General features: G+C 40.0%; 2 protein-coding genes across 2 annotated transcripts in view; one reads left to right on the top strand and one right to left on the bottom strand.

The window, feature by feature from the left end:
- hipk3b (homeodomain interacting protein kinase 3b) overlaps positions 1-9,549 on the bottom strand; it is a 37,583-nt gene extending 28,034 nt beyond the window's left edge. Inside the window, exons 1-2 of the mRNA XM_020098817.2 lie at positions 8,769-9,549; positions 273-1,575 (exon numbers count right to left, since the gene is read on the bottom strand). Of these exons, the coding sequence (XP_019954376.2) occupies positions 273-1,575; positions 8,769-8,841 (1,376 nt within the window). The 5' untranslated portion in view covers positions 8,842-9,549. The remainder of the gene's footprint in view (positions 1-272; positions 1,576-8,768) is intronic.
- Positions 9,550-11,851: 2,302 nt separating this feature from the next.
- Positions 11,852-23,091, top strand: cstf3 (cleavage stimulation factor, 3' pre-RNA, subunit 3). Its single transcript, XM_020098918.2, has 20 exons — positions 11,852-12,062; positions 12,869-12,973; positions 13,141-13,236; positions 17,689-17,721; positions 18,934-19,031; positions 19,141-19,207; positions 19,296-19,330; positions 19,417-19,543; positions 19,644-19,721; positions 19,838-20,000; positions 20,415-20,524; positions 20,608-20,724; positions 20,813-21,031; positions 21,132-21,234; positions 21,356-21,425; positions 21,528-21,723; positions 21,850-22,000; positions 22,109-22,203; positions 22,317-22,377; positions 22,506-23,091. Exons 1-20 carry the CDS (start codon positions 12,036-12,038, stop codon positions 22,703-22,705), a joined length of 2,151 nt encoding a protein of 716 aa, XP_019954477.1. The 5' UTR covers positions 11,852-12,035; the 3' UTR covers positions 22,706-23,091.
- The last annotated feature ends 204 nt before the right edge of the window (positions 23,092-23,295 follow it).

The following is a 23,295-nucleotide window of genomic DNA, read 5'->3' as shown; positions in this document are numbered from 1 at the left end:
CTTTTGAAGTCTTGCAAAGCACATGTTTCTTCCATAGGCAGCAATTGTGAACCCTGCTAATAAAAACACTGCAGGGTCAGATATTTTTCAGCTTGGGTATGTGGGTTCTAAAAAGGCAGGATGTTGTGCAGTATGGGAGACATTTCCTTGTTTTGCCAGAGGAAGGACATTTTTAACCTGGCTGTGGTGGTCTGGACCCAAACAGAGACTAAAATTAGTTTTATATGCACTGAACTAAAACATGCCTTGTTGAAAACTTTTTTTGTACTCACCTATAGTACCGAGACTGGAGGTAAGTGGAGCACACTGCTTTGGACACGTGACTTGCGGAGCCAAAATCTATCACCTTCACCCTGTAGGGTTGTCTCACTGGGTCCACCAGCATTATGTTCTCTGGCTTGAGGTCTGCATGAATTAGACCCATACTCTTCAGCTTTTTCAGCGCTGTAGCTACCTGCTGTAACACAGGCCTGATCACTTTCAGGGACAGTGGGCTGAACTTATTCTGCTTCAGGAAATCGTACAGGTTCTGCTCGAGCATCTCAAACACCAGACAGGTGTGACTGCGGTGCTGGAAGCATTCAAAGGCTCGCACCAGGTTGTGCTCATCTGCATTCTCCCCACTCAGACGAGCAAGGATGCCTACTTCGATTTGACCCTGCCGTGCATATGAAGGGTGGTTCTTCAGGATCTTCACAGCCACAACCTCACCCGTGCCCCTTTTCCAGCACTTTACAACCTGGCCGAATGTGCCACGTCCCAAGAAATCCAGCACTTCATAAGTATTCTTCATGGAACACAGGACTTCATGATGTACCACCTGATAGTCCCCATCCCCTCCTCCTGTCCCTCCCGTTGCACCCCCTGGGCCTGCAACCTGTTTGGAGGGACCCCCTCCAGCGCCCACAGCTGCAGGCGCGGTCACAGCTGCGTTCCCCACATTCGCCGTTTGCAACATGGCGGGCAACATTGATAGTTCTTCCACAATCTGCATGGTGCTCCCTCGGTTATCCAGTTCCTCACTTTTACGTTTCAGCCCACATCGCTGAGAGCTGTCAGCTGAGTTCAAACCTCCACAGTTCTCTTCTCTGTCACCCTCCTCCTCTCCACCTCCCTCGCCTCCTCCACTGCAACCCTCTCCCCTTCCCCCTCCTCCTGCTCCTGTTGCTCCACTGCTGCCCCCACTTGCTGCGTCTGCCTGCTGCTGCTGCTCCTTGCCCTGCAAGTGGACAACTCCTGCGTTCTGCCGCTGCTGAGCTGCAGCAGGGCCTGGTCCTCCTCCTCTTTTACTGGGATGTTGTCTCTGTATCCCACGCACCACCACTGTCTGCAACGGGTACTCACGTCCTCCACGTACTTTCACACCCACTACGAAGTCTCGGTTCACAAATGAGCGGGCTTGTTTTGTTGGGTGCACGATGCCAAGGACTCTGCTGTTCAGATAAGTCTGCGGGTGTGCCCTCTCATGGTACACACAGCTGTTGGGCTCAACTTTGAGTTTCTTCACACTGCTAAAGGCACTTGTCTGGGTTTGATAAATGTGTGGTGGGTAGACCAAGACTTGTGAGGCCATACCTGCAGATAAAGACAAACAAAACAACAAGTCATTAGTTTGGATGCTCAACAAAAACAAAACAGAACAACTTATAGTAAAACTGGAGCCCTATTAATACATCAGTTGACTAATAGTATGGTTTCTAAAAACTATCTAATATATATGAGTATGTTTAAAACTACTGACAGCACTGATCCAATTATGTTGTTTTGATTATTCCAACGTGATGACATCACAGCTAGTAGTGCCACACTAGGCATTTGTCAAATTTATCAGAGCAAGAGAGCATGTTGTGGTGGAGTGCTCGAAAACACCTTTACCAATTCCCCCCCTATACGCTGCAATCCCACCTACACCTCCACACAGATGATGACTAACTTCTCAAAGGTTTGCCTGACCTTTTCCTGCCATTTCCATGCATCCTACTGCAGGTCTCTAGGCAACCAATGACGATGGAGAGAGAATAAAGAGATAGACAGAGAAAGAAAGAAAGAAAAAAATAACAATTGAAACATCATCAGGCCCAACTACCCAAGATATGGTTCTTTCTTCCCTCTTCTCCTATTACATGTAAGATGGTGGATAAAATAACTCATGCTTATGGAGAAATCTTGTTAAAATATTCTGAGAATCAATCACTGTGCAACAGAAAAGGAGCAGTGAAGTGGCATGAATTTCTTGATCCTCATCATCTTTAAATGCCATTTTGAAAATTTTTGCAACCTTATCACACACACTGTTTGTGTGCAACACTGTAGTCAATGACCCAATTTCATTCTGAGGCACATTTACTGAGATACAAGCAGCTTGTCCCAAAAGTCCCATACTTAAATCAATAGTGATTATGCAGACCCATGTTTACCTGCATTAAAAACTAGACTAGACAAAACTTTTTAATTGTTCTGTGTGCTGTGTATAAACAAGTCTCTAGTACCATCAACCTTTTAATGCCCTTATTTCCGTAATTCATTAAAGAAAATTCAGTTTCTAAAGGTCTATCAATAAGGACAAACAAGTGAGTCAGGTGTAGTCTGTTGGTGGCTCTGTGGAGTCTCCTAAAATAAATACCCCTGATGGAAAACACATTATTTTGTGATAAGCGACGCTGTGAGCCACCCCCTGTGACTCTATTCTGAGCAGCAAGATAAGGTCAAACAATTCCCTAGACAGCTCCCTTCACAATCACACCCAGTGTTACTGTTTGGTGGCAACGCTTATCATCTTCTCACTTAGAAACAATTTATACAATTATCCAAAGCAGGGCTCAACACTGCAGCCATTTTGGTTGTGAATAAAAACAAAATAAGAAGTGCTCCACTGCACATCCTTCGGTTATGGTGTGTTGTCTGTAATTAAGAGCCCAGCAAAGTCCTCTATTAATCTTTGAAGCAAAGTAGTACAGAATTTGAAAATTTCAGACTATGTCATACTGAATGGGATTTCAAAATAAAGGTGATGAGAACAAAATTCACTTGGGTATGAGTTTATTTCCCTGACCACAAAAATACAATGACCATAAATACAAGTCTGACACAAAGATACGAAGTAGGCTGCCTCTGTTGCTTCAAAGCCAAACGAATGGCAGCTGCTACTATTATTACCATCTGGAGCCATATACTCACTTGGTCAGCCACGAGGCTCCTCCTGTGGTGTCACATAACACTCTTCAAAGCTGCAAAACCTTTCCAGAAACCTTGAGCTGCTAAGTAATTGCTCACAGTTGAACCTTTGACCCTGGTCTACTCAACATTAAAATTGAGAAGAAAATAAACACTAGCCACCTGTCTGCAACGAACAAATGGTACTGACTGATGAACCAAAAGTGCCTTTAGGCAAAGAAATGGTGGTGGTGATGGTGGTGAGAGGACAAACAGGTGATGACAGTCATAGAATGTTATGAGTTGGCGAGAAAAACACTAAATGAAGTAGCCTCTCCACCACAATTCCTCCCTAACAGGGCAAAACAAATACATGGTCTGATCTAATCTACAGTAAAATGTCATGTTTCCATTCAAATGTCACTGAAGACTATTTTAAAAAGCTAACAATTTACGATACAATAGTATGCATGAAAGTGTTTCCACAAACTCTTAATCTTACTCTTTACTTTTTGACTTCTGGGAGAGATAAAAGCAAAGTTCATTTGTGAATGATGGAAGCACAGTAATGATATGTTATTTACAGGACCAACAACCCAAAACTGCACTAGTGTGCTGGATACACACAGACCCATGCTACAAGTCTGTGAGGAGGTGTAGAAACTGTTCATGGTCATGTGGCTTGACTTCACAGCGAAACACACTGTGGCTGCTATCAGTTCAGCTTTCACTCTGGAACATGTGAGCTATAAATATTTGTCATTCTACAGCATATTACTACAGCATTCACTACTCTGTCAGATGATCAAAATGATAACATCACTTTGTATCTTGAATTCTGTCTGTAGATAAAGCTAAGAGCATACAAAACCTAATAGATATAAAGGTATGGGTCTAAATCAGTTAAAAACTACACAAAAGAGTGAATGACTAACAGAATTTCCTCAAATATGCCAAGAATCTGGACATAATTGGGACTGCAGGATTCAACTAGAAATGAAACCCAAGACTAATTCAACTCAGAATTGAGATCATGATTTCTGTCCCCATGATCCGCAGGGACTTTTTAAAGAACAACAATTATTGCAGTCCATGTCATCTTCATTCAGACAGTAAAAGCAAAATAATTATTAGAATATAATAAAAGACAGACTGTTTTTCTGGTGCTCGGTCGACTGATCGCACATGCTCCTAATTCTCCAAAAACTCCTATATTTCAAGTCATTTTTAACATGTAAAAAAAATTGGTGACATTTTGATATCTTCATAAAGTGTTTTAATGCTTTAATGTGTGAGTAAAGGTCTCAGTATTCTTCAATCAAACCAGGTTGTACTGCATACTACAGGATAAGATTTGGGTAGATGCTCTACGGTTTTCTTCTTAAACATATTTTTGCTTCTCATGATTTTAAAATGTTGAAATTTTTGGGTTATTGATTAAATAATGCAATAAAGTCTTCTTGGCTACTGCTCAGTGACAATGAAAATGAAGGTATTTTATTTATTCACCCTCTGCCTCCTGATGTTGATATCCCTCAGGTCTGAAGTAGGGGTTGTCATCTTAATTCAATCCCACCTCTCTGCACACTGTGGTGCTTTGCTTGTGTCTCGTGAACATGATCTTCTATGTTCATTCAATTAAAAATGTTTAAAGCATGTGACCACATGCTGCTTCAACTATAAATCTATGACTATTATGTAGGACAGGGGGAGAACCTTTATCCTATCAAGGGATATTTCAGCTTTTATAAACATACTTTAAGGGCCATACATCAAACTCATGACCTCCAATGAGATGGCTGTTACAGCTTCTCTTTTGTAAGGTGTCACAGACAAACTTATACAGGTTAAATGTCAGATGATAGTGATGATACTGCTACTCACAGTTGGTTTTCCAAGTCTGATTCAGTGAGACTTGACTACATCCAAGTCTTACCGAGTTTCACTTTTTTCAACAACTGCTCACAGAAGTATGTTGTCCAAAACAGAGACAATCTGTAGTGTATGTCTCCTCAGTATGGGAAAATCCTCTGGACATAGATAAAGTTTATAGACCCAGAGGGAGGTTGTAATACTTATGTTTAGAGCTCCTCGTTGGTTTACAGCTCAATGACTTTGTGTTGTTAGTTGTCAGGTACATCAGATGGATCCACATTAAGGTTTTCAATTGTGTTTGTTTTCTTTTCAGGTCCTGACACCTCTCACCAAACGCCTGAGGGAGTTTTGCAAACACCAGTATTCTGTCATGATGTGACAGCAGGCTTTTGTTCTTGCAGAGCAGGAAAATACATGCCAGGTTGCAAGGATAGCAGTTCCTTCTTCCTATCAACCTTGGCAGCAATCACATGCAAGGATGTTGACTTGACTCTTATACCATTAACTGACAGATCACTGTTTCCCAGTAACTGCTAAAGACTGTTGCAGCCTGTGATGATCAAGTTTTTTCAGCCACATTTTCATAAACTACCAAAAATGTAAAAGTAAAAGGTAACTACAGACCAAAGATTTTTTGGTATTTTAGAGTGTCTTGTAGATTAATATGTTCAGAAGATTCCCCCTCCCAATCTAGACTACTGTAGCCAAAACACTGTAAAGCTGACAAATGTGCTGAGGGGATTCTGAATGAACAAAGTATCACTTTTAGTGGCCACAAGAATAAGAGCCTCAAAGGCCTAAAATACATGGAGGTAAAGTTTCACTAGGAGGAAAATATGTCAATAAATATGTGTAAATTACTTATAAGCCACAGAGAACCATGAAAATTGACTTGGCGTCGCTCATGTCATGTGACTATTTATTTTCCTTTCAGAAATCAGTTTTGCATTCAAAGCCATCAATCTATCACATGTATCAGCAGCTGTCAAGTAGCACACAGTGAAATGCTACACGCCAACATATTGATTCAGCATTTTTGATGACACAAGCTTACATTTCATTAAACATCAGCACGGCAGCAGAGTGAGGCTTTTTCCTGCAAACCAGATCGGTTTTCTTTCCTCACCAGTATCCGAACTAAAGCATCTGCTGTGTCTTTAAAACCTACGGCTCTGACAGAATGGCTGAATGCTGGAGAAAATGTTTACTTCCTGGGAAAATTTTCCACTCATCACTTTTGTGATCAATACAAATTATGGCACAACATCATCTTCTCTTCATGACCTAAACTCTCAATCATTCTGTTTTGTTCCCTGAGTCATGTCTGTGTGAACGCCTCAGGATGACATTACTGGGAACCCAGTCTTTAGGGTGGCCACAATGTTAGACAGATAACCAGCTGCCCCAAGTGAAGCGAATCTGTGCAGCAGGACATCACATGACAGCACATTCCAAAGTTCTGCTGCCTCAACACCTCAGTTAACATCCAGCACTGCTGTGCTCGTACCAATCACTGTACGGGAAAACACTGTTGAAACATTTATTTACTGGCCTTGTTGTGCCAAGTCTCTTGCATTACTGGTATTGTTATAACTTGCAACCTTGCTCACATGGCCTTGCTGCTGATAAAATGAGGAATGTGACACACATACAGTGGACAGGAGCGGCTACGCAAAGGGGAACCACAAAAACACAGCACAACTGTATTCATGAGGTTGTCTCAAAGGTTCAGTTTTCTCGAATGATGACTGGCAAAGATTCCCTACCGACTGATGTGCCTCAGATGTTTTTTCCTAAACTGAAAAATTCCCCAACCCCCACATTGAGGTATACACCTTTGTGCCTGGCTTAGTAATACAATCTTACAGGACCCACATACATGCTGGGGAAAGTACACAACTTTACGGCACTTCATCTGAATTTAAGATTTCTCTTTCTGGTTTCAACATTATACAAACATGGGTGTTTGTGTGAACAGGAAGTCAAAGTGACAGTTCTGTGTCATATAAATACCGGGTACTGCAGACTATGTTGTCTACAATTATATACAGGCTACTTCTGTTTTGCTAGTGGGTGGTGTTGATGTCCAAACCCTTGCACTGAAGCTCAACTATTAACTCTATACATTATTTTAACTTGGTTTGCTGTTGGTTATGAGTCACATGAACGTGCTCGTTATTCATACACATACATTGTTGTTAAACATGATTAGTTAATATGTTTTGCATAGTGAGTTAATATTTGCACATTACCCTCAGCTTCTTCCAGTATGGATATGAAAAACAAGGCAGAGAAGTGATGCACAATAAGATGGTATAATAAAGACAACACCCAGTCTGTAACCCATAAAAATAACAGGTACTGCTGACTATGTTGCCTACAATTATGCATGGTCTACGTCTGTTTAACTGGTGGGTGGTGGTAATGTCCAAACCCTCCCATTGGAGCTCAACTATTAACTCTATACATCCTTTTGAACATGAAACCACCACCTTCATTGTGGTCAAGGACCTAGTCAATTATTAGAGCCATGTTAGCCATGATGACTTGACGTTAGATCTAAATCTATTACCATTGTTATTCACTGACTGGTGTGAGGTGGCAGGTAAAAGACAGAGATTACTGTTTTACAATACAATTCTGAAAATATATTTTTAAGAAGGCAAATTTACAGCTGTGTTGGCTCAACAATTTAATGATCACGACACCAGCTATAGGGACAGAAATATTTCACAATATGAACTGGGCAGCATTTGGCCAAAAAGCAGTGGTAAGTTTTTCATTGTGAAGAGGTTTGATATCCCCAAAGTGAACAGGGGTTAAGGATCTGCAGAGACCCTTAAATGTAATGACAGTTTCAAACAGGTGTTCAACACATTTTATGGGGGCATTTCTCCTTGTTCTGATCTTATCGTCTGTTCTACTCTTTCTATAATGTTTTTTTTTATTTACTTGTTTTCTAATCTGTAACATTTTTATTTCTGCATCTGTGTTCTATTGCAATGTGATTTGCTTTTAAAATGTTTCTTGTTGTCTGCTAACTTTTCCCCTTCAATTTTCATCTTTAACTTGTAAACGGCGCTGTATAAATAAGTTTGTTTTTAGCTTTTAAAGCACATTTGGTACATATTTACACCAACTACACTACAGCATGTGTGATGACGTGTAATCATTTATCCATTATTCAAGGTTATCGTCACACGTGCTGCCTCCAAATGTTACAATGGACGATTATGTGAATTCAAAGGTCTGTTGAGTTTTTGCAAGCTGTGATTATGGTTCAGCGATGTTTGAGCCAAGCGTTATCTAACATATGCGATGGATTAGAACAGCACTCACGAGTTCAGCCAATCGGCCCATGTTTTCCATGTAAGGTAATGGGATGTTATGACATCGGGTTTCTCATGATTTAAACATGTCCAAACGCACATCGACGGGTCGCCGTGACAACACCTACCTAACAAACACTCATGTTAATGATGAGCACCAACGTCATCGCCACTGCTGTTGCCCACGATGATTAAATAACACGCCACGAGTCGATGACTTCACCGATGTGTCGCCACAGTTATCTGAACACAGAGGCTACTGTTGAAAACCTAATCTAGCCCGACGCTCGCTAGCTAAGTTTGTGGCTAAGTTATGACTTTGTATTGCGTCACGTTTAAACTATCGTGTCAAAGCTTTGTCCAAACACGAATAACGCCATTGACAGCCAGGCTTCACCCCGGATCACTCACCTTCACGTAGAGTCACTATAAGTATCATCCAGGGCTTCTCTGAACATGTTATGGACTTATAAATCCACACCATGCACAGTTCGCCTGCATTGCTGCCATCTTGTCCTGGACGACAGGAAGGGAGAGCTCGCTCTCGGCAACGCCACCATCTCCCACATTTCTAAACACTAAATAACTCCGACATGTGAGCTTCTCGAAGCACCGCACCGGGCCCGGGTCGTAGCTACGCACTTCAAATTCGTCTCCTTGCTCTGAGGGCGCCGCAGCCCATCTCCGAGAGGGTGTCCGGACCCCGTCTAGACGCGTGGTTCTGCGGCCCTGCCACACTCCGACATGTCCCTTTTTCTACAGAGACTCACAGCGAATGTTTGTGAACTGACGGCATCGGCCAGACCCGAGGAGTCGATCACCGAGCACATGCACCCGCAGGGATTCAGGATCCTCAGCTGCACGTACACCCATACACGCACGTGCAGTACAACAGCTTCCACAAGATTTAAATATATAAGTATATATTATTTTATTTAGTTTAGATTTACTCACACCTATTTATTGTACATATCTTTATTTCAATAAAGAAAGATATATATTGTGAAAAGACTTTTAAAATGACTGATTATATGTATTATGTGTATGTATGAGACGTATGGAACAATGTAATGTACTTATTGATGAAACACATTCATGTTGTAGATTTATTCACCTGATGCTGATGGTGAAAACAATACAATTACTATGACATACACATCCACTGGATAGTCTTCTGAATAAACAAAATTTGAAAGTTCTGCTTTGAATTCTCGATTGAAAAGCCTTTATAGATGATAACAACAAGAGCTTAGGACTTTGAGTCAGTGAGCTAATTTATTCCTTTACAGGCATGAGGTAGTAGATTATGTAGTTATTCTACATATAGGTGGTAAAACATAATAAACCTCTTACACCATGAACAAATGTCCTTTTTTCCAAACATGATCAACAATGTGATTTTCACACAAACAAAATATTTCTTACTTCATGAAAGTTTAAAGTCATAATTATTGTTTCAAGTCACTGTACATGGCTGCTTGGTTTATAATCAATTGTCAAGAATAAGGAATAGGGACATTTTGAAAATAGATGCATGATGATGTAAAATGGGATTTTTGGCTCTCATAACTAGATTTATCAAGAATTTCCTCTGAAGACAAAGGGGAAACTTCTGTTCACAGGGATTTCATTGCTCAAATACTGACATCTGTTTCACATTCAACATTTGAAAATGCAGTGGAAGTACTTGATTACTGTAAGTCAGTCTACACCCAGCACTAATTCCTTTTTTGTCTTCAGTGTCAACAACAGAGTGTTACTAAGGAAATGATTGGCAAGGTCTGCTGCTCAGACAGCCAGGAGGCACCCAGCTGACAAAGAAAGCTGCTTATAAGCCCCCAGTATCCGAGAAGACTAGCTGTAACCTAATCCACCAAGAGGCCTTTGTCTTTCCCAGTCCTGACCAGTCCCCCACCCCGGCTACCAACAGGCCTGGTCAGCTGTAAAGCAGGTGTGGACACCTCTTGGCCAACCTGCTGCGTTTTGAGTAAACACAGCTGGGGTGGGAAGAGTGGAAGAAGAGATTAGAATCCAAGATATGTTGCACCCCCGGTAGGTTGTGCATGACTTAACTTCAAATTTAGACATATAAGCTTACAAGTTAAGAATCCTGCTAAGAAAAGTACCCCAATGCCCCCTCATCTGATGATCATATAATATCTGAGAATTGTATGTATCCAAATGTGATGCACTGTTCTTCACCTCAAATGCCTGGTCCACCAAGACTCTCATTTACAGTCACACAGATATCCTCTCTGTGGTTGTTTGCTCTGGTCTGTCTCTGGTTGTTGACCACGCACTTGCAAGCGCGCGTCCTCGTGGCTACAATTCGATCCTTTGTCTCCCCCTGTTGGGCAGCAGGATGAAAAGCATTGTGCAGTGCAGAAAAGGCTTTTGTTGTGTTGTTGCCGACACATATATGACATATTGTGATTTTAGATGCCACAACAAAATTGTGCATAGTCTCACGCACAAAATGGTTGAAGTGCCATAACATAAATATCAGGGAATGTGAGTTGTGGTAGCAAAAATGTGTCTTTGTTTCTATGTTGACCACTGCGAGACGCCCCCTACAGGCCAAAATCATGGACTTGGTTTGCAGTCGCTTATGAGTCACATGAAACGCACGTGCTCGACATACATAAACATATACACAGTTGTGTGGGAAACAGTGAAATCCTAACATATTTGACATCATTAATTCTATACACATATATTGTCTATTATAAGGCAGAGAAGTGCTGTATATAATTTAATATAGAGGACACAAAACAACCATTTTGGATTATTTTGTTGAAAAGGAGACATATGGTCACTGGATCAGAGAGGTTCTACGTCATATCCACCTAGAAACAATAGATACACCACCATGGTGTCCACTAGTAAATTTTATGCAACTTGACAACCATTTATTTACTTTGTAGAAGGCATGGCAGCCACCTACATACTCATGTAACCCACCCAGTTTTTTTTTCCTCCAGTAGCTCCCCTAACTTTATTTATCATCGTCATCATTATCTATATCTAGTTTTCAACAGTATTTTCACTTCAATGTATTTATATAAGTTTTGTTATACAAAACGTGATCATGGGCCAGTATTTGGATACTGTCTTATGTTTACGTTGAATTTATTCTGTAACATTAGAAAAATAAAAAATACATTGATCAAAAATAAATATCTAAATTAAGAAACCCAAGATTTTTTTGATCTCAAAACAACCAGCCAGTAAAATCGTACTGTGGCAAATGAATCGAATATTCTACCAACAGAAAATGATTCAACAACTAATATGATATAGAATAACAGTTTTTAGCAAATGGGAAACTGTTATATACCCCAGCCTCGTGTACACATCAAGTTTTTTTAGTCCCCTGTGAAGTGAACTTGAATATATCTGGGTTTCTTACAAGTGGTGGTAAAATATTCATATTTTATTGCGAAGGGCCGGCACCGGACGTCTTATTGTTTTTACTGTTGGCGGAGCGGAAGTCAAGTTTCACGCCATTTTGAGGAATCGGCCAGCAGTAGAGCAGCTAGCTGCTATGAGGGCAATGTGATCGACCCTTTGAGAAGCTATGCCGATGACTTAGTCCTTTAAAAAAAGTCGCCATCACGTTGATATTTGAGCGTTTTCACACGTGGTCTAACATTTCTAACTTAGATTACTCTTCCAGACATGTCCACCGAGGGAGCGGCCGACCAGGTAGCTACATGCAGTTCTTCTGAGGGGCGAGCTAGCCCTGACCGAAACGCTAGCATAACCTGATTTAATGTTATTCTAGGGTGATGATAGCAAGCTAACTCCGTTTCAGAGCTGTGTTGTATTTACGTCGTTATAAGCCGGTGCTACATAGTCTCACCGCTAAGTAGTGGATTTTTAAGGGTTTGTGGCGAAGCTACTAGTTTAGCTTGTTTTGCGCCATATTGATTGGCTAGCTTTAGCATTGTCGTTTCTTAAGTCGCCCAATGTTAACGTGTTTAGCCTCGTTGATATCAGCCGCATTCGCATTAGATGGCATTAACGCACATTTGCTGCCACATAGTCACATGTATTAACTGTAGTTTCCACCGTGCTGGATGCTAGCTGCAAGGGCTTAGCTAGCCAGTAAAGAACAATTGATGTATCAGTCTAATAACCTCAAGTAAGTGTTAAATAAATGTAGATGTACTTTATTGATCACAAACTTCAAAATTCCTGTGTTACACCAGCGAGGTATCAGGCATATTACACACTAAGCAACATGTAAAAATACAAGCTCAAGACAGTGCAACATATACAGAATGAAAAGAGGAAGGTGTACATACTATAATGCAAAGAGAGAGATAGAATTCAATGTTCACAATATGCATTTTTAGACTTACTACTGCAGTACAGCCAGGAATGACTTGTACCATCTATCAGTAATTAATCCATCCATTCATATAAAACCTGTCACCACAACACAACCATCACCGCGGCCCATTCAACATCATAATCCCCTTTTATCCTGTGTGTTTGTGTGTTTGCAGGCGGCAGCAGAGTATATCCCAGAGAAGGTGAAGAAGGCAGAGAAGAAGTTGGAAGAAAACCCATATGACCTTGACGCATGGAGCATTCTGATTCGAGAAGCACAGGTTTAGTGACACAGAGTTGCATTCCTCGGGTTTAATAAGCAAACTGGGGATGGAGGGTGGTGCGGGTCAGAGTTTGCAGATTGTTTCAGTGCAGTACATTTATTCCAACATTATTGCTCCTTCATTTGTTCAATAGTGTCGGATGTAAATGCATTCTCCTTCTTTAGAACCAACCCATAGATAAAGCAAGGAAGACATACGAGCGACTTGTCACGCAGTTCCCAAGTTCTGGCAGATTCTGGAAACTATTCATTGAAGCAGAGGTTAATACTTTTTTTTCTTAAGTGTGCATGGCTTGGGATTTTTTAAACATGATCAACAATGTGATTTTCACACAATCTAAATGTCTCTTAATTAAATGGAGTTTAAAGTCACAATTCTTGTTTTGAGTCACTAGACCTGACTACAGCTCTAACCTCTATAGCTTTCATTTAGGTTTTTTGACAATTGAAATCATCTACCTACAAAAAAAAATCTTACAAAATACAGGACCGGGACTGAATACAGTTGGACGATGTAAAATTACATTAGTCAGACTCATTAAGAATTGTGCCTTTAAACACAAAGGGGAAATTAGCTCTAACCATTTCTTTTCCAGAAAACTCTTTTTGTTCCCAGGATTTAAAAACAAAATACATTTTCTCTGCGCCATATTTAAATGGGGTAAAGTGAATTTGTTGCATGTTTGGTCTGCAACAGTATTAAAACTATTTTAATGGTATTGGAGTGCATTAGCCTTTTATTCACTTGTCGTGTCTATTTATTGCCTCCTGTGTCATTTCTTTGGGGTAATTTTATGAACAAATATTTTGATTGTGTTGCCCATTCTTTCCTTGAGACAGCGAGTCCTCCCCCCACTCCTCCTAAACATGTGACCAGCAGTGACCCATTTGCCTCGATGCCACCCACAGGCTTTGCTGTTATGCAGTCAGGTACTGATAGGATGATTCATTTTCCCTCGCACATTATTTTTGCTGAAGAACCCGTTTTAAATGCATTATCTGATCTGACCCTCCAACATCTGCTGATCACTACTGCAGCTGGTGTGTAACATATTCGCTAGTACACATTTGTACAGCGATAGAATCAGGATTGAGCTTCTAGTTAAATGTCCAGTGTGTAGGTCTAGAAAAAGATCACCTCTATGCTGTGAATTGAAAATGGCGGTGTGTTGAGGTTGTACTGGTTGTGGTTTGTTGTGGGGTTGCTCCCCTGGGTGAAGTTATCCCTGCCCCCTTTTTTCTAGCCCTCTTCCCCCCCCCTTCTAGAATACCCAGGACAAGAAAAAGCCTGGTGTGATATTTCATGGAATAGACGTATGTGTCATAAAATAGAAAAAGAACACATCGAGCCTCTTCCAAGTGGACTCGGCTTCTCGAGGACAGTCGTCAATAACCTCCTCTGGCCTCCAGGTGGCAGTAACTGTACTTGTACCAGTAAAGCATAAGTGACCGACTCCATATTAATGTTTTACCCTCATGATAAAATTGACATCAGGCAACAAATGCAGTGTGGTTACTGTAGGTATTAGTGACAGATGATTCATAGATCATAAGAACAGCAGCAGGACAGAAGTTTGAATAAAGGACCAGGAAACATTCAAAATATCAATGCTTCATTAGTCTGGTGGATGAGTTGGATGTGGCAGATTTAAAGCAGTGTCACATAAATGGGAAATCAAATATATTTTAAGATTGATTACACATTGAATAGGCACATTAGACTGGTCATTAAACAAAGGGGGTTTGGTTAAATTTGAACTAACCTGCAGATCCTTAGTTGACAGACTTCAGCAGTATTGTTAGGTGAGTTGTCTCCCCCGCGATAATTAAAACTATTCTGGCACTGTAATTCATACGATACATTACAAAAGATTTAATAAATATCAAGTAATTGGTGCATGTTTTGGATTTTCAGTGAATTAGGAAATTTACAATTGAAAAATTGTGCTCAAGAATGTGGCCGGAATGCTGCTCGTAGTTAAGTAGAGGGAATGAGCAGGGTAAACTATCAGATGGTAGAGACCAGAGTCAAATTCCTTACATGCTTAAACCATCTGGTCTGTTTAGATAACTATGAGCTTAATATACTGCAAATAATCTAATTTGCTTAAGTTAACAAAACACTTATCTTCATTAAATAAAATATCTTTTCATCGTATTTTCAACTTATTACTTTAGTATTCATCTTTCCCACAAACCACAAATTATTCCAAAACATTACCAATTGAAATTATTTCAGCTCATTTGCATAGAGGTATCTGTTTGCTGATTCGACACACTCGTTATTTGATCTGGCTTGAGGCATTTAATTTTTACAGAAAATTAAAAAAAAACTTCTCAAAGTACTTTACAAGGCATTTTTGTTATTTTAATAGTTAGCACTTGATTTGTATTTGTTAATGTAAAGACACCTCTTTATCTGGTAAGTATGTGGGTTAGCTCTCTATGTCCCTCTTTAGTACAGCTACATTTTAAATGTAGGTCATTGTTAGTGTGTGAAAGTTTCTTCAGTCCGATTTTAGTAAGGCCTCATTTGCACAAGTTGCACTCGAGGAAAAATCTCACCAGTTCGATCAGGATTCAAACCCTGCGCTCTCTGAAAAGCCCTGTAGTGTATGAGAGTGTGACCGAGTGACGGTTGCCAACACATGACACAAAGCTGGGGTTTACTTCTGCTTTTATCGTTTGTCCCCATAGAGTCCATTCTAGCCCTCGTCTGCCATCTGTCTTTCAGACCATTCCAAGATAATTGTCATAAAAAAATCCTTTCCTCCATTTTCAAGGGTCAGGACAGCACACTTTACTATACAGAAAATATGTAGTGGTTTTCTTGGGGAGACAACAAGCAGGGAGTCAGGGACACAAATCAGCCTAGTCTCAGTTTGTCCAAAAAGGAAACGTGATATTTGCAACATCTTTATTCCAAGTGCAAATGTTTTAAAGGTAGTTTTCACAGCTTGATTGTAAAGTTAGTGCACAATTACAAATGTGTTAACTGCAGTGCAGAAAGCTTTTCACACTAGTCATTACTGTTTGCAATTACTGTAATCTGTGGACACTGTGATGGTTTCCAATTCTTTTTTAAGAAATTGAATTGGCCAGAGACATTTTCAGTGTAGTCATCTTTTACAAATCATCATGTTCTGATTTATTTTCCCTGATGGTGTCGTCTCACTGTTTCTGCCTCCACCTTCTCATAACAAGTTTCCTTCCCATAAGGTGTAATTGTTAAGTTTGTATTAAATGATGTACCTTTATATGGGCTTCATTATATTAAATCAATTTCGGTTTGTTTAAAGGATCACATACGTGTGTTTTTTTCTGGTTGGCATCTTCAGTAGAATTATGTTCATGATTCTGTTTAGTGACCTTGTACTGAAGACTCCTCGTGGCAGTCACCAATAGATATGTGTTAATGTAACTCTCGAGGAGGAGCAGCTTCAGAATTTTGTAAACATGTCACTTGACTTAGCAAACCTTATGTACATATGTCACAATCAAACTTTTGAAAATGATAGCTCATCCAGTTTAAGTGTATGACGTGAAAACACTTCTAATTGAGTTTACATATAAAACATTTAGATTTTTAAAGAAACGTGATTACTTCTAATAAAGGAGATATTACTAAATATCGTTATACATGTATTTAAAAAAATCTCTATTAATAGACATACATTTTTAGATTCCAGGTTGTATGATATGTATTAAAGAAAAATATATTTTGTGGCCAAAATGATCGTTTCTAAACTACACCAATTATTTCTCCCTTTAATTATTGGAGATGAGCAAGCAAAGCAGGTCAGAAATGATGCCCTGAAGGCACTCATTACTGCATCACATCTAATTTTAGGAAAGGATGATGTACTTTTAGTTTGGGTTTAGTGTAGAGAGTTTTTTATTTTATTATCTTTATTAGTTAGATTAATCACCATAACCTTTAATTTTGAATTCTTAGCTGTAGCCTTTTGATTTGGATGTTGTAACATTTCTTTACACACCAGGATAGATTGAGTTTAATTTATGTTTGTAGCATTTGTTTTGGATAATCCTAATTACTGAAGTGGATACCGCCCACACCAACATAAAAGGAATAACATTTTAGTTTCAGTTGGTTTATTAGCTCACAGTTGTGCAGTGTACTTTCCTATTTGGATATTTGTGTGCATTGTAAAGTATGAATTTTTGTCACCAGTCATTTTTTACTTTGTAGCACACATTAACATAGAGTTATAGAATGAATCTTCCCTAAACAGGCCAAAGATGCTAACCCCATATTAACAGTAGCCTCTCCTTTCTGTACTGGACTGGACTCTGGCTTCATGAGACCAAATGAAACTCACCCCTGCCACATGGTTGACTAAGGGAACATGGCCGCCTAAGTCTATCATAGGAGGGGATTTAAATGTCAGATCATTATTTCTAAGAGTAGAAGCGCCTTTTCTGTATTTTTCTTAAAATTCTGCTCTCTGATCTTTTTGTCAGGATTTTCTCTGTAACACGATCTCTGGTGTTTTTTTCTTCTGGGCTATGTGGCGCAATCTACAAACAAAATAAACCCCTTCTTTTTTAACAGTAATTTGTCATTCTTGTGTGAATTTCACTTTGTTGATCGTATGTGTGTACGAGTGTTCACGTTATGCATGAATGCATGTTTCCTTTATTCCCTTAAAAGTAGAGGAGAATTTTGAATTAACGTTACATTTATATTTGCAGATCAAGGCTAAAAACTATGACAAAGTAGAAAAGGTAAGTGTCCATCACACTCACAGTTGACTAGTGTTATGTTGACACCAGGCTTCATCTTAATGTCTTTTTTTAGACTAGCTGTCCTCTATCTTGGTAGTTGCCAGGGATTTCTACTAGATCATGCACACACACTATTAGAACGCACACTAAAATTATCCGTGTATTGCAACACATCTGGAAGTAAATGTGAAAGGTCTGTAATTTGCAGCATTGAACGTTCAACATTATCATTATAAAACCCAGATTTACCCTAAAACAAAACCTTGCAGGTTGAACAAGAACAAACGCAGGAAGTGTGCAAATGTCTCACCTTTAAAGTTTGAGATGACTAGGTGCACACTGGACGTTTCCATGTTCTTTATTATTCTCTACCTAAAGTCATAATGCTACCATGACTATTAAGTTTAAAATATATATTTTTTTGTTTTAGCTCTTTGTTAGTACCACCTTTCTATAGGTAACAATAACTTAAATTGAAATGCGAACAGTGAACCAACATATACACTGATTTGTTCTCATTGGGTTTCAACACTTTCTAAATTCACTGGGTTTGTCCTAAAATGTCCAGTTTTTGCCTAATGGTCAATTAAACATAAGACTGGAAATTACACTCAAATGTTCATATTTGTCAATATTGATAATTATCAAGCTAAATCAAGATAAGTCCAAATGTGTTTTTTTTCAAGTTTCAAGATTGATACTTTCTTTTGCATGAAGGTTGTGGTTATAAACTCTTCATGAGCAGAGAATGGCAAACACTGGAAAAACAAAACAAATTACAAATCAATTGTGTTATTCCTTTTCACTGTGTTTACACAATGCATTAGCAATATATTGATATATATGGAACCTCTGTTATATTGCTATAGATGAAAAAACACTGTGATAATTATTGATATTGTTTTATTGCTGAGCCATACTTAAAAACTTCAACATGTTTGTATTCGTCAAACAAACTTCAAACTCTGCTCCATTAATCTGAGTGTAGCTCAATGGGCCACATCTGAAGCCTGTGTAATGAAGCAGGATAACGAGTGCACTAACAATGCAAAGGAAATGCCTACACAGGACCTGCCACTCATGCAGGCTAATTTGAGATTTGGAATATTAGAACAAATCAAACAGTGAAGATTGGTGGTTGTCATATCGAATATAAAAATATTTGTTTTTGTTTCCGTTTCCATTTACTGTATCCGTCCATATTCCCTGCAGTTGTTTCAGAGATGTCTCATGAAAGTGTTGCACATCGACCTGTGGAAATGCTACCTCTCATATGTTCGAGAGACCAAAGGGAAGCTGCCCAGCTACAAGTAAGAGCACACGCTGCATAGTGGGGCTGACCTGAAGTGTGTCGGCTTCCTTCTGTAAATGTGTGTAAAACACATATTTAACTGAATTCACTTCTTTTCTCACCCTCAGAGAGAAGATGGCCCAGGCATATGACTTTGCCCTGGATAAAATAGGCATGGAGATAATGTCTTATCAGGTAAAGACATCTGAGCTATGTATTTGTACTTGTGTGTATACGCTTCTTTTATCTACTGTCACCTAACAGATAGTTGTTCCTCTCTCAGATTTGGGTCGACTACATCAACTTCCTTAAAGGAGTGTGAGTATTAATCCTGTCCAAATATCCAGAGGCTTCATACATTGATGACCAACTCTAGAAATGTTGACATTGTTGTTTCTTATCAGTGAAGCCGTGGGCTCGTATGCAGAGAATCAACGGATCACTGCAGTGCGGAGGGTCTACCAGAGAGGCTGCGTGAACCCAATGATCAACATTGAGCAGCTGTGGAGAGATTATAGCAAATATGAAGAAGTGAGACACACACCCAGGCCTGCAGTCTTTATATCTATATGTGGAGTTTTAACTGTCAGAATGTGACAGTGACGGAGGGATGTCTCTTTTTCCTCATCAGGGAATCAATGTGCACTTGGCCAAAAAGATGATTGAGGATCGGAGCAGAGACTACATGAACGCCAGGAGAGTCGCTAAAGTGAGATTATCCACACAACATAATAAGCACAAGCGTGTGCTTGAATCCTTGTATTCAATATTAAATGTCTGCTGTTAACTAATCCAGAGTGTTCTGTTGTGGTGTGTTTGATTCAGGAGTATGAAACAGTGATGAAGGGGTTAGACAGGAACGCACCGTCAGTACCACCACAGAACTCCCCTCAGGAAGCCCAGCAAGTGGAAATGTGGAAGAAGTACATCCAGTGGGAGAAGAGTAACCCACTACGCACAGAAGACCAGACCCTCATCACAAAGAGAGGTGACTGTTGTACATGGATGTTTGTCTCCGTATGTTGGCGCTGCGGTGCGCTGGCGGCCTGTCCAGTGAACCCCGCCTCTCGCCCAACTGTCAGTTTTTGAAAGCTTTTAGGAATATATGATTTGCATTTATTTATACTGTTTCTATTTCTTTTATTTTAGTTTTGGTCACTTTTACTGCTTTATTTGTTATGCGGCCAATGTTCTTAGTCAATTGCCTTGTTTGATTTTTAATTTTGTAACATTGCCGTATAAATACATTTTTTTAAAAATATTATTACTATTATTATTATTATTATGTCATTTTATTTATTTATTAGATATTAGCCAATGACTGCATCCACTAGAGGGCGCAGATTCTCCTCACTTGTGACTTAGACCATATATTAAGATTAGCTTGTGTTCTGTGTTGCAGTGATGTTTGCTTATGAGCAGTGCCTGCTGGTGCTGGGTCACCATCCTGACGTATGGTATGAGGCAGCACAGTATCTGGAGCAGTCCAGCAAACTGCTGGCAGAGAAAGGAGTAAGAAATTACAACTTTGAACACTTCCTGAGTATTTTTTCAAAACAGTGCTATTAAACTTTTATATGTTTTTTTTCTCTTAGGATATGAATAATTCTAAGCTGTTTAGTGACGAGGCAGCAAACATCTACGAACGTGCCATCGGGACCCTCCTGAAGAAGAACATGCTTCTGTACTTTTCATTTGCTGACTATGAAGAGGTGAGTGTACATTTGCTGATTCTGCTGTCACCAAGACAACAAGAGACAAAGTGACTGATCAGCGTGTCTTTTCTTGCTTTCCTCATAGAGTCGCATGAAGTACGAAAAGGTCCACAGCATCTATAACAAACTCTTGGCCATCGAAGACATTGATCCCACACTGGTCTACATCCAGTACATGAAGTTTGCCAGAAGGGCGGAGGGCATCAAATCTGGACGCACAATCTTTAAAAAGGCCCGGGAGGATCTGCGCACACGTCACCATGTGTACGTGACCGCAGCACTGATGGAGTACTACTGCAGCAAGGTGAGGACACACAGGGTCACGTGATAAGTGTTCGTTAAAGGTGTGACTAGAATCACACTTTTTTAAAACACAGTCAAACTCCTTTTATCTTCCCCAACAGGATAAATCAGTGGCCTTCAAGATCTTTGAGCTCGGCCTAAAGAAATATGGAGACATTCCAGAGTACATACTGGCGTACATCGATTACCTCTCACACCTTAATGGTAGGCTGTGTGTAAGAAAATAACTTGTCGCTACTATTTACTTGTAAATCAAACACACAAAGGTATAGTAATGGAAAATCAGTATGTAACTTCTTTGTTGTTTTCTGTCTGCTCTCTCCAGAGGATAACAACACAAGGGTTCTCTTTGAACGTGTCCTCACCTCAGGAAGCTTGTCACCAGATAAGTCAGGGTAATGTAAAGTTTGTTATAAGTTGCGTGTGTGTCTGTTTTCTAAAAATCGATATCTCTGATGATGTTTGTTAATTCTGTAAATTCTTCCTCCGCTCCTCAGTGAGATCTGGGCTCGGTTCCTGGCGTTTGAGAGCAACATAGGAGACCTGGCCAGTATTCTGAAAGTAGAGCGCAGGCGCTTCACTGCCTTCAAAGACGAGTATGAGGGCAAAGAAACTGCTTTGCTCGTAGACAGATACAAGTTCATGGACCTGTATCCCTGCTCTACCAGTGAACTCAAGGCCCTTGGATACAAGGTATTTGTCATTAAATGACGGACAAAAAGAGCAATTCTTGCTTCAAAAGCAAAGTTTGACGGATCAAGCTTCTTTGTAAAGATGATATTGAAACCGTTTCTTCTGTGTGTGTGTGTGTGTGTATAGGATGTTTCTCGTGCCAAACTGGCAGCTATGCTCCCAGAGACGGTGGTGGCACCCTCCGCACCTACACTGAAGGATGAAGCTGACCGTAAACCTGAGTACCCCAAACCCGACACCAATCAGATGATCCCCTTCCAGCCACGTCACCTCGCCCGTATGTGAAGCTGCTCGCACGCTTCCCTGTTCACTATACTTCCCTTCTTTTCTCTTCTCCACCGACTTCATTCATCTTTGATGCATCCGTTTGCATTTCTCTCCGTAGCTCCAGGTTTACACCCTGTCCCTGGCGGAGTTTTTCCAGTCCCCCCAGCTGCTGTCATTCTAATGAAGCTGCTCCCTCCACCTACGTGCTTCTCGGTGAGTCGCAGCAGTCCAATGCTATCAAGCTCATATATACTAGTAATGAAAAGAGCAGAGGGTCTTTTTTGTCTGCTTGGACTCAAAGAGTGTGTGTCTGTGTCTTGCTGCAGGGTCCCTTTGTTCAAGTGGATGAGCTCATGGAAACTCTGAGGAGATGCACACTTCCTGAAAGTAAGTTGATTCTTTCAGCAGAATCTTTCAGACGAATCCAGTCCATGTTTCTTTTGAAACATGTTCTTAAAATATTATACTGCCCCCTACTTGACATATTACTGATGCATTTTTTTTTGTCTCTTCAGCCGTTGATGCTGCTGTAGAGCTGATCACTGGCAAACAGCCCGATGCAGGAGGCGAGGGCAACGGATCCATGGAGAACCACGCTATTGCCAAGTCACTAAAGAGGCCTAACGCAGACTCTGACGAGGAGGATGACAAAGGAGCGGTGGCTCCACCCATACATGACATCTACCGCGCACGCCAACAAAAGAGGATCCGATAAAGTAACTACAACCCACGGTGAACCTAACAAGAATGTAATCTTAATAGCTGGTCATATGAGGTTAAACGTACGTGTCCATGTTTCTGAGTCTTTCTTACAGATCTGTTGATTTCACTACAGACAACAAGCATTCATAAACACACACACACTCACGCAGACATACACACAGTATGGCCACCTGAGTGTTCTTGTGGGGCTTTTTTTTTGTTATGTTAACAGTTTTTATTTTTAAAGACTGACCATTATACTGTAAAAAATTTTAATTCAACCATTGAATCAGCAGTTTTGACCCTGTGAACTTCCAGTGATGGAAAAGTGGAGTAAAGGTTTTTTTAGATAACTGGAGGAAACACAGTTCATTTCAATAAAAGTGGAAAAGAATTCAACTGGATTTGTTTCTTTTTTGAGTTTGAGTGCTTTCTGATTTATTGTTGTCTTTCTCTGTAACTGAATTAACTTTTTATTAAGATTCCATATGTCAGTAATACTGTACCAGACCTCATCATTACCACTAGATGGCAGTCTATCATCCCCTCTGTGGAGGATAGCAGGATCTAATAAGTTTAGATTTATCCAGTAAACTTTGAAAA

Source organism: Paralichthys olivaceus, chromosome 1 (assembly GCF_024713975.1).
Source record: "Paralichthys olivaceus isolate ysfri-2021 chromosome 1, ASM2471397v2, whole genome shotgun sequence".
NCBI classification, from domain to species: domain Eukaryota; kingdom Metazoa; phylum Chordata; class Actinopteri; order Pleuronectiformes; family Paralichthyidae; genus Paralichthys; species Paralichthys olivaceus.
Note: the sequence above shows the minus strand (reverse complement) of the source record. Positions and strands in the feature narration are given on the sequence as shown.

Coding starts and splice junctions, on each gene's coding strand:
- cstf3 (XM_020098918.2), top strand. CDS start 12,036: ATGTCCACCGAGGGAGCGGCCGACCAG. Junction 12,063..12,868: donor CCGAGGGAGCGGCCGACCAG/GTAGCTACATGC, acceptor GTGTGTTTGCAG/GCGGCAGCAGAGTATATCCC. Junction 19,032..19,140: donor GGGAAGCTGCCCAGCTACAA/GTAAGAGCACAC, acceptor TCTCACCCTCAG/AGAGAAGATGGCCCAGGCAT.